Raw genomic sequence first — 11,677 nt, forward strand, 5'->3', positions numbered from 1 at the left:
TTGCACCATTATTTACACCGACTTTTTCATCCAATTTTGCATTTTTTTGGTGTCTAGTTTTACATCATTTTCACCATCCAAATTTGCATCTTTTTTTGCCTCATTTTATGTCCACATTTGCATATAATTTTGTGTCTGAGTTCAAGCCTAAATTTTCATGTGATTAGGAATCATTTTTTACATCCAATATGGCATCCTTGGTTTCACCTTTTTTCAGCCCCATTTTGCCTCTTGTTTTATGTCTTTTCTTACATCTTTTTTTTTTCCTTTTTTGCACCCAAGTTTGCATCCCAAATTTACACCATTATTTGCATCATCATTTGGCATATTAATTTGTAACGTTTTTTGCTTCTTTTTAATGCTCAACTTTGCATCTTATTTTACATCTAGTTGTTGTCTTTTTTCGCATCTAATTTGGTGCCCATTTATGTGTCCTTGTTTTTGCCCAATTTGATATCCTTTTGTATGCCATGTTTTGTTCCCTTCTTTGTGTCAACTATTGCACAATTTTTCACTTCTAATTTAAAACACTTTGTATGTCAATTGTTTGCATTTTGTATTAATTCCTAGTTTAACATCCAATTTTACTTTCAATTTTGCATCCATGGTTACATCCGCATTTGACTTCTTATATAGAGTATATTTTTCTTTACATATATGACCCCCTTTATAGATTCATAGTGAAATATATGATAGTTTCTAAATATCATTAAAGCAGATATCACAATTCAAAATCATTTGTAAAGAAATTTAAGAGAAATTGACAACATCCATCCAAAAAAATAACAATGTGTCATTAACAATTTTCAAAACATGTATAAAATAGCAACATAATACTAATAAAATCAGTATTATTTTTAATCAAAACAAGTAAAATTCAAATATGATTAACAAATCAAAATATTTCATGAATATCGTTATTCTACGATAAATTAACAACATACATAAATCAAACTCATCGTATGATTACAAAATCAAAATGTCTCATTGATATAGGGTAAATTCACAACACCCATCTAAACATAACAATGTCATTCTACACAATAATTTCTTCATAAAAAACAATGCATGTGCATGCCTAGCTACCACCACCAAGATCATCCTCATGATCATCTTGACCATCCTCATTACTCTGATCCACATCATCACCAACACCGCAACTATCATCATCATCTCCTCCTTCACCACCATCATCCTCATCCTCATCCTCATCATCTCCTGATATATGTTGAACATAATTTGGATCATTGTCTTGGCAATCATTACCTATAGCATTCTGACAAAAAAAATCAATATTACATGTTAGTATTAATTACATAACACAACGCATGTTTTTGTTATACAATGTTAACCATAAAATGAGGTAAGATATACTAGCATTTGCACCAGATGTTGCAAAGGAAACGCCGTAAGGCATAAATTGAAAAATATAAATACAACAAAAGAATACTTTGATAAAGAATAAAAATATATTGAATGCTCAAATCAATGCCCCATTAACTGGAAGCATTTAGTAGACATATCTATCAACATTAGGATTATACACAATGATCAAGAAATTTTCCATATACAAACAACAACTTCCACAACAACCTTTTGTCACATCCACATTTTAAGAAATGCCTTGGAACGTGATCCGAATCTTCCATATTGCCTTTTTCATTATGCAGATAAATCTTCCATATTGCTATTTTTGTCATGAATATTGTTAGTTCATTGTTGTAAAGTGTTAGTGTGTTAAATTCAATACTATAAGTTCGACAAGTGAAAAACATTCCTCAATTAGCATAATATACATTTTTTTCTCACTGTGTATTTTTCAGTCAAAGAGCACAAGTAACATATTAACATGTATTTTCCCTTCATTATTTTCATCATAGAGCCAAGAAATCTACGCCTTATCTATAAAGTAACAAAAACATTTTGAAATAAGTTTAATATTTCAAGCCAGTGTCTAACCTATAAAGTAACAAAAACTTTTTGAAATAAATTTAATATTTTAAGCAATTGACTAACCTACTTTAATAATTGAAAAACTCTCAAAGATGAATTATACTCCATAATAAGAGAGCCAACATTGGAGCCCATACTTTCACTAAAACCAAAAGAAACACAACCACTTGTTAAGAAGAAATTCAAGTAATAACAATAAAACAAAAATAATAAACATTAAAGTATAAAATGGTATTTCCAACACACAAGTATAAATATACATGCTCTATGTCCATTGTTAGATTAAATGGGTGTGGAGAAAATTAGTAGAGAACCCAAAATTGTATTTCTAATTAGGATGGGTGGAGAAATGCTTTAAATGCGGGTTGTTGTCATTCTAATGAAACCCTTTGCAAAGGGGCTGTTAAGATTCTGAGAGAAAAGTTAGGCTTGGTAGAGAACACCTTCCTTGTTAAACATTCCCCTACTGTAACCAAAAGGAAAGGGCAAGAGAAAAAATAATTAGGTTTTTGTTCACAAGTTGTACAAAATATATAGGTGCTATTGATGTTTGAGTGAATAATGGGAGAGATTATTTATGAAATTGGGATAAGGCGCACCTAGTTTTGTCAGAAAGAGGCATATTAATGACAAGTACATCACATTTAGGTAGCATTTCGTCAAGATTTGTCTCCAATGTTGCTCCAGTTTCCTTTTCCAATTCGGGTCCAATAGAAAGACGGTCGTGGTAAAGAAGCTTACAATTGAAGGGCTATACAAAGGAACGCAATTCAATTCAACATCATGTAATGTTTATTATTATTAGATTGAAATTTTGAAACAAACAACATGCATGCGTAAGAATTATGGAACACTGATTTTTGAAAAGAAGTTTGCAACATCATGAAGTAGTACTAGATCCTAAGAATGAATACCTTTAAACGCTTAAGTAGTTCTTTGCCAATACGCCCTGCACCAATAGAACCAATAGTTTTCCCTTCTAGATCATATGACCTGTAAGAAATTGCTGCCACTTTCCAATCACCCTCAACAATTTGCTTATATCCAGGCACAAAGTTTCGCATCAATATGAGAATGCGCATTAGCTCATCTTCTGCCACGGACACCACATTACTTTCGTTGATCTTCAACCAATGATGATACAAACAAATCAATGGAATTAAAAAATATATCCAATATAAATAAAATGCGTTTTTTTAAAAGTAACTCCTAAAGTGAGACAAATAAAGTTAAAAAATATAACAATGACAATTGTGTAGTTAAAGTGTAACCAAAACAAAAATATATATACAACAATAGAATAAATAAAATGCGTTGTTTTAAAAGTAACTCCTAAAGTGAGAAAAAATAAAGTTAAAAAAATATAACAATGACAATTGTGTAGTTTAAGTGTAACCAAAACAAATATATATATATATATATATATATATATATATATATATATATATATATATATATATATATATATATATATCAATAGAATAAACCTATCAAGTGTGGATCAAGCAGTTTGTGTCGGATTTAGCCCATAAAATGTCATTTTCAAATTTAACAATAGAATAAACCTATCTAGTGTGGATCAAGTAGTTTGTGTTGGATTTAATTCATGAAATGTCATGTTCAAATTTAATGGAGAGGGGTCGATTTAATGGAGAGGGGTTGAGAGTGGGAGCCACTTGTGAAGGGTAAAAATTATTCCGTAAGGCACTTAGTGAGACAGAGCCTTGCACAAACCTATTGACAACATCCTACAATTAGACAAATCATTCTTCCATCAACCATTGGAGCTAATCTCAACCTAAACACAGTTTAACTGATTATATATATATATATATATATATATATATATATATATATATATATATATATATATATATATATATATATATATATATATATATATATATATATATATATATATATAGATATATATATATATAATGCACTGGAAATCTAAAAGTAGCATAAACATAGAGATACAATTGGAGAGTCTATACTGGTAATCTGGAAAGCTTGGTGCTAAGCAAAAGAGAGTGATGGGATGATGTCAATGTCCTCTAACCCTGATGAGGAGGGACAAGCTATTGGCTCATTGTTGGAATTGTCAAGCTCATGAAAGGATCCAATTGTATGATATACTATGTGAGGCACCCGAATGAGGATGCTCTGCTTTCTTATCTAATGAACTTTTGATAATATCATCTCTACTCTGCTGAATGTGGGGGCAAAAGTCAATTGCGAGATACACCTAGCTAATCCAAGCCGTGCATAATCCTAGTGACAACATCCTGCAATTGGATAAACCATTCTTCCATCGAACATTGAAAGTGACCCTGACTTGAACTCAACCTAACTGATATTTTATATATATATATCACACACAATGATAGTCTGCACAAAGCAGAAAAAAAAACTATCAAACTATCTAATAGTAGCATAAATGTAGGGATACAACAGAGTGTCTACACTAAAAGTCTGGAGAGAGGGATGGGATGATGTCAATGGTGGTGGGAACCAGGCTATTGGATCACTGTTGGAATTGCCAAAAGCTTAAGAAAGGATCCAGTTGTGTGATCCTACGGGAGGCATAGGAATGATGATGCTCGGCTCTCCTATCATCTAATGTCCAAGCAAGGAAACTCTTGAAAATATTATCTCTGCTCTGCTGAATGTAGGGCTAGTCTAATAGGTGGAAGGTGCCATACTCTGGATCAGTCTGGAGCTGTTTTACCCCTAATGGGTGGAAGGTGCCATACTCTGGATCAGTCTGGAGCTGGTTTACCCCTAATGGGTGGAAGGTGCCATACTCTGGATCAGTCTAGAGCTAGTTTACCCCTAATGGGTGGAAGGTGCCATACTCTGGATCTGTCTGGAGCTGGTCCATAACTCGCTCTGATTATGTATGGCCTAGTCTAATAGGTGGAAGGTGTCATACTCTGGATCAGTCTGGAGCTGATTTACCCCTAATGGGTGGAAGGCGCCATACTCTGGATCTGTCTGGAGCTGGTCCATAACTCGGTCTGATTATGTATGATCTGTAACCTAATATGGCACAACCCCGAACAGGCGTCAAAGATGTTGATTGACCACCAAGGCAGAAGGTTGAGGTGAGATCCCATCTAAAGTTGGAAGGAAAGAAACTATGGATAAAATCCTGGCTGCTCCTCTGAATCCGGGGTAGAATAACAGTTAGGAAGTACCCTGCTCTGGTTTCCTCTTCAGCTAGTCCACATGTCACTCTGATCATGTGTGGTTTGTAACATGATTTGGTTGGAACCTATGAACATACCTCAAAGATGTCGATAGACTACCAAGGGTAAGATTACGAGGAAACCCGAGAGACCTCAACTCTATCGTGTAGTAAAAACTACATGAGAACATTAAAATATGAGTAGTTCAACTATATTATTATATTTAGTCATACATCAACAGACACAGAAGACAGTTAAAACAAAAAAGAGAACATATAAATTATCTTGGTACTCTGAGAAGTGTGGCAGGGGATTGTAAACTGAACCATATAAAGCTACCAAAAGAATTGCTAACTTGTTTTCAAGACAATTGTTGCTTGAGAGAGTGAGACTGAAATATAGCAGAAATTTCAAGCAAATCAAATACTTCCCAGACCTTCAGAGTCGATACAACTGAGATAGGTACAATTTTTAGGAGACACCATTATACCAAATACAACGCAACGTAGGTCACCACGGTTAAAGAGAGGACATCATAACGAAACAACGAATTAAACATGGAACTGTCATTTCTAAAGGAAACAATGGTACCTAAAGTTGTTCGAAACGTTCGAAGGAAGGAGCAAAATGTCATTTATAAGAAAATAGTAAACTTCGTCCACAACAACGCTACTTAGGGTGGAAATTGTTGGGAAAACCACCACAAGAAAGGAACAAAAAATGGGAAGGCTAGAAATGCAATTATCTTTGCCCTTGAAATGTCTTCTAAAAGGAGAGGAGAGTTCGAAGGAAATTAAAGAACTCAAAAGGCAGTCCTTGGAGTCATCATTGCCCGATTTGAGAGAGCTTCCATTTTTTGAAAGAGTTGTTTTACTTGCACCTCCCCTCTCCATTTTGTTAAAGAGTTGTTTCACTTGTTATGCTAGAGTTGTTCGGTTGTTATGGAGGAAAGGCATTCAACAATTTTCAAATTTGAACCTCTTTAGCATTATAGTGTTCCACCCCTGATTCAAGCACCTGAAACTCTCTGTTTTATTTACAGGAAAATAAAGAGAGTGTTAGTCTATCTGTGTTTCTCGAGATATAATGCCCCATATCCAAAATACGAAAGCTACAGGAGAACAGTTATTACACAGTACAATCTCACCATTACAAAGGAGTCGATAAAAGACCAAATGCATTAAAGCTTTCCAAGAAATTGCAAAAACATACAATAACACAAGTGAAGATCAAGGTAAATCTGCAGTACATGTTGGATTGGGGATAAAGCCAATATCATAGCATGAGATTGACAATTAAATGAGTTGTAAATAATAATGGAATGATATGGAATTGAATAGCCTACAGGCTGAATATAAACAAGAGAGTTATTATTTCATTGTTATTAATTTATTATAAAATCACATTTTTTAAAACAATAACTATTTTTATTTCAATACCAACCATTAACTAATTTCTAAGAATAATTCTAATTATTGTTGTCCACTTCATCTTCTTTCCATTTCTGTACCATGAGGGAAAAACCCAATACCATTCCTATATCTTAAAATTAACATTAAATATGTCAAAATAGCTCAAGCATATTTTTGCAAGCATATTTTGGAAAACAATCATTACAGACGGATTAAACAAAGAAGAGCGCTTTGAGATCTTCCGCAAATCTTTCAGGAATGTAATAAGAGAAAAATAAAACCCATGGGTAAGTACAGCCAAAAGGATAATGAATCAATCTAGTCACAGTAAATATCAATATGATAATCCAGGTAAGATGTATTGTCACTTTTCCTGATTTCAGCCCTCTTGGCACCGGTAGGTTACCTATATCCTCACCCAAAACCAAAGTAGAAACAGGCCTGGCTGGGAGACTATCTTTCAAAATTGACAAGGTATTATTTCTATCAATTAGAATGCACATCCTCAGGTGTTCAAGAATAATTAATAGAACAGTCAGCTAGATGAGCAGATCCAATTTAGAGAATCTCACTCAGATCTACTTGACATCACCTCCATGATTTAAATAATGATTGGAGGAGTCTTAATACTCCAGAGTCCAGATCACTTAACATACAAAAACTAAGGCAGCCAAAGAACAATATCCCATCACTCCCATGCCACATATATATGTTTAGGTATAGTTGGAAGGACACATACCTTTCCTGTAACTAATTCAGCAAGGTTGTCATTACAAGTTTTGGGCTATGTTCACTGCCCTGGTATTGAAAGGTATACAGGTTGTTCACCTTAATTACACACATCAATGCATATGTATGTTCAGGGTTTAAGCTCATAGGCCTGTAGCTATTACAACAAAACTACAAGTGTAAATATATAATACAGTGAATTCATTTCTGAGCAAATTCCAAGTCCAGCGTTTGTTCAAGCCAAACAGTCATAAGGTTCTGACTCCTGAGTATCTTATGGTCAAGCATCTCATCAAAAATGCATTCCATCACATTTTATCAATACCCATGCACTATCAAAAGACACGACTCTGTTCCTTCTCCTTGTTATCAAAGGACACGACTTTCTATATGTTAATTTATACAATCTTAATTCTTATTCTATTCTCTATGTACTTTCTAAATCCTAATCCAACATATCCTAGATCCAACTTCTGCATATCCAAGGATCTTCATACTTCCACCTTCATACGTTTCTCACAACAAGACCCAAATATAAACCAAGGCTCTGGAGGAGAAACAAGAAGAGAGGAGTGTAGTGACCAACCTAATCTGATCTGCTAATAATACTACAAACTAAAAGATAACTCTCACTTTATTGTTTGTAGCTTCTTGGGGGTGAATGTGACAATGCTATATATATCATAAGGATCTGGAATCTGATATCTCCTCTTTGTTGTGGGCTGCTGGTTCCAGGGTGAGAAAAAGTGGTATAAAAGTCCTCTAAAAACGAAGGTGAAGGGTGTCATAGTGAGGTGGTTTTCCAGTTGCTTGTATCTATATAAACTATAAATGGATCTTTACTATAAAGTATTCTAAAGAGTTTCTTCAACTTACTTTAATATCCTTTTAAATTAACTCGTCCTCTTCTCAAAGACCCATATATAAATAAAGCATTGTTCATCTTTTCAAAGCTCATGTCTTAAGCATTCCATTAATACCAATAATAAAAAGAAGGATGATGATTCCGATGTATGTAATTTGTAGTTCTTGTTGCCTATGAAGTCTAAGGAGCTTAATCCCTCAAGAGTAAAACAGTAAAAGGAATTTAAGTCTCGGTCGTATTGTTAGTTCCTAATCTCCTACTAACAAAGACATTCCGCTATCTTTTTTCAGGAGTCAAGACTAAACTGTATGTAATCCAAAACATACTTTCTTTGTCCAAGATTTCCCTACTTGTAATAGATTACTACAACCACATATACTACAAAAAGAAACCAATAACTCCTAATTATTATTCTGATGCCTTTGCGAGTTACTGATTAGATAATATAAACAAAGGAGTTATTCTTTATTCCAAGTGATACTAAACTAATAAGAAGACTAATCATACTATTCTTGTTTGTATTATCTCTGTATCTTTTCTATCTAAAGTAAATCTAAAGAGGAAGAATTGCTTGTCCTAATCAAGTGGGGTGAGGATCTAGGGCGACCAATGGGAGAGGAAGGCCTAAATGAGGCACACACTTCTTCTGCTGCTAGGGCCTGGGTTTTTAATAGGATAACCACAGGGATATGTTGCAAGGACAGGGGAATAATTGGTTCTATGCAATGCCATGATCTTCTTTACAAGAGTCGCTGCTAATCCCTTGAATGTATCTTGTTTTTTTTTTTTTTTGCTTCTAGGATGGACCTACTTAGTCCTTCAACAACTAGAAGAAATAAATAAGGAGACAAGGTACAACCTTGTTTTAAGTTTTAACCCTCTTGATGGTCTTAAGAAATTAGAGGCTGAACCATTTATAAAAAATGCATAAGAAGCTTAAATTACACATCCCATAATCTAATTTACCAGTGGTAAGTTGAAACTAATATGGATAAAAAGAAGTATCGGAAAGAGCCAAGACACCCTTTATAAGCCTTGGAGAGGTTCAACTTGATCACCATTATTGTAACATTTTTGACTTGAATAATATGGAGGCCCTCTTGTGCTGAAACAATTGCTTCATGGATCTGACGATCCTCTAGAGAACCAAGCGGTTCTGTTATATGAACTTACAAAGTAGTGCTTTCAATTTGACAGCCAAAACCTTAGCCATTATCTTATAAATACAATTAGACAAAGAAGTGGGTCTAAAAGCATAAAAAGACTCAGGTTGATCCACCTTTGGAATGAGTGCAATAGAGGTCCAGATGAAGGAGCCAGGGAGCCTTACTAAAGCTTCTCATTTCTTCCACTACCTGAAGTAAGTTGTCTCCCAACACTTCAACAAATCCCAGGTAGAACTCCACAGTCCACCCATAGGGATTGGGACTCTTGTCCTTATGGAAAGTGGACAAACACATTCAAAAGTGCTTTTCTGGACAGATCACCATTGCTGGAACTTTGTTGACTTGAATAGTGTAGAGGCCCTCTTGTGCTGAAACAATTGTGTCATAGATTTGACAATCCTCTAGAAAACCAAACTGTTCTGGTTAGATGAAGTTAGAAAGTAGTGATTTTAATCTCACAGACAAAACCTTAGCCATTATCTTATAAATCCAATTACATAAAGCAGTGGGTCTAAAAGCATAAAAAATGTTCAGTCTCAAAACTCTGAAGTAAATTTGTAAAGAATGTAGCATTAGCTTTCTTGGCTTAGTGAAATCCCTAATTTTCTATCCTATTTGCCTGTCTTAAAAATCTCACGAAAACCTGTAAAGATTGTGCCATTGTGTACGCTTAGTCTCTAAAATCCCTAGCTTTCTATCTTCTTCTATGTAATTTGAATAGAACACCATCAAATACCAGAATTATCAATTCCCATTCTCCAAAACTTTTAAATGTGCGGAACTGAGACAGAAATCATTCAATCAAACCACTCGAAATGCATCTGAATGCTGATCCATTAACTTAAAGAACTTCTTCCCAAACTCTGCCATTTTTTAAACAAAATTTTGAGCACAACCTTGTCTAGTCCATTTATAGAGAGCGTTAGTTTATGAAATCTTGCCTGTAAGCCAAAATAGAGTCAAAATTTTCCATTGAAAGCTTAGAATAACTGAACCAGAAATAACCCTTGTGAAATTTGCTGCTTAAAACATTGTTTTGAGCACGACCTCTTTCTTCAGATTTATTTTAGATAATACGGTAGCTTATTTAATGAAATATTTCCAGAAAGTTGAAATATGGCAAATTTTTCCAATCAAGAACTCTAAATAATTTCATTAGGACAAGGCGTAGAGGATTCATGACGGCGACAAGAAAATAATGGCGCTTTGCAATTTTAGCACTCTCTTGCAGAAAAATACCTTTTCTGAAATCGTTTTGACCACGAAGAAACGCAGATGAACTGTTGGAAGTCATGCAGAGAGAGATCTGGTGGCTCGTGGATCGATTCTGGGGCAATGTTTATGTGATTGCAAACCATGATTGTTCATATGCGAGCTACTGAGGTCGTTGAGAGGGATACGCGCAATGGCGCCAAACTACCAAGAGGATTTGAATTTAAAGGCGGGATAGAATATCTACCGTCAGATCATGTCATCCACGGCCATATATTTGTGTTTCAGTAAAACGGATTTTCAAAGAATTTGAAATATTATACATTTTATAGAATTTGAAATATTATACATTCTATTATTTAAGCTGAATAATAGTTTTACTTTGGAAAAATAATTGGGCACATCAAATAAAATATTGATGCGACGGACATAGAACTCCGAAACAATAATGCACCCTTCTCTAGCTGATGTGTCAATGCTTTCTTTGAAGTGGAACTTAAAGAATTAAGTAATTATTCATTATTAAATTGGGATTTTATATAAATTAATTGATTATTTATTAATGTTAATTTCATTTTATAATTTTATAGTAATTTTTAATAGATTTTTGTTAAAGATAATTATTTGAGCTATTATTGTATCAAGATTTTTGTTGTGTCTTTTATTATTATATTTTAATCCACTTTAAACATGCTCAAAATATGTTTTCATCTTCATTTGTGGAGATTATCTACTTGCATATTCAAAAAGTTTTGATGTAGTTTTTGCCTTGAAAAATGATTATTGTGATTGTAATGGTGAGAAATTATTCTATAAACAGTGTTAAGTGTTATTTAGAATAAATGAGAAATTCTTTTTGAATATATAAGACTAATCTTTGAGAGAATAGATATATATTCCCTAATTATCACATAAACAAGGGGTTAATCTTGCATTTAGTGCTTTATCTCTGTAGAGTTTCGCTAAACAAAGGGAATACCTCCTCCTGCGTGACTTCGATTGTCCCTCCCTCTTACAGGATTGCAAAGCATTAAGAATTGAATCTTCTTTATTTTAAAGATGTAGTCTTGTCGAATATACCAAAAACATAGTAGGATTCTTTCATTATTGACAAAATCAAGCACATGTGCAAGGGAAGTATTCATCTAT

At 33.8% G+C, this 11,677-nt stretch overlaps 1 protein-coding gene across 1 annotated transcript; it reads right to left on the minus strand.

The window, feature by feature from the left end:
* Positions 1 to 920: 920 nt before the first annotated feature.
* On the minus strand, positions 921 to 10,671 carry LOC149171121 (formate dehydrogenase-like). Its single transcript, XM_089427444.1, has 3 exons — positions 10,556 to 10,671; positions 2,868 to 3,077; positions 921 to 1,276 (listed from the first exon to the last, which is right to left on the minus strand). Exons 2-3 carry the CDS (start codon positions 3,033 to 3,035, stop codon positions 1,079 to 1,081), a joined length of 366 nt encoding a protein of 121 aa, XP_089283570.1. The 5' UTR covers positions 3,036 to 3,077; positions 10,556 to 10,671; the 3' UTR covers positions 921 to 1,078.
* Positions 10,672 to 11,677: the final 1,006 nt, after the last annotated feature.

This window comes from Pinus tabuliformis, chromosome 4_2, assembly GCF_031772625.1.
Source record: "Pinus tabuliformis cultivar Carrire ecotype Pingquan chromosome 4_2, CPIR1, whole genome shotgun sequence".
NCBI lineage: Eukaryota > Viridiplantae > Streptophyta > Pinopsida > Pinales > Pinaceae > Pinus > Pinus tabuliformis.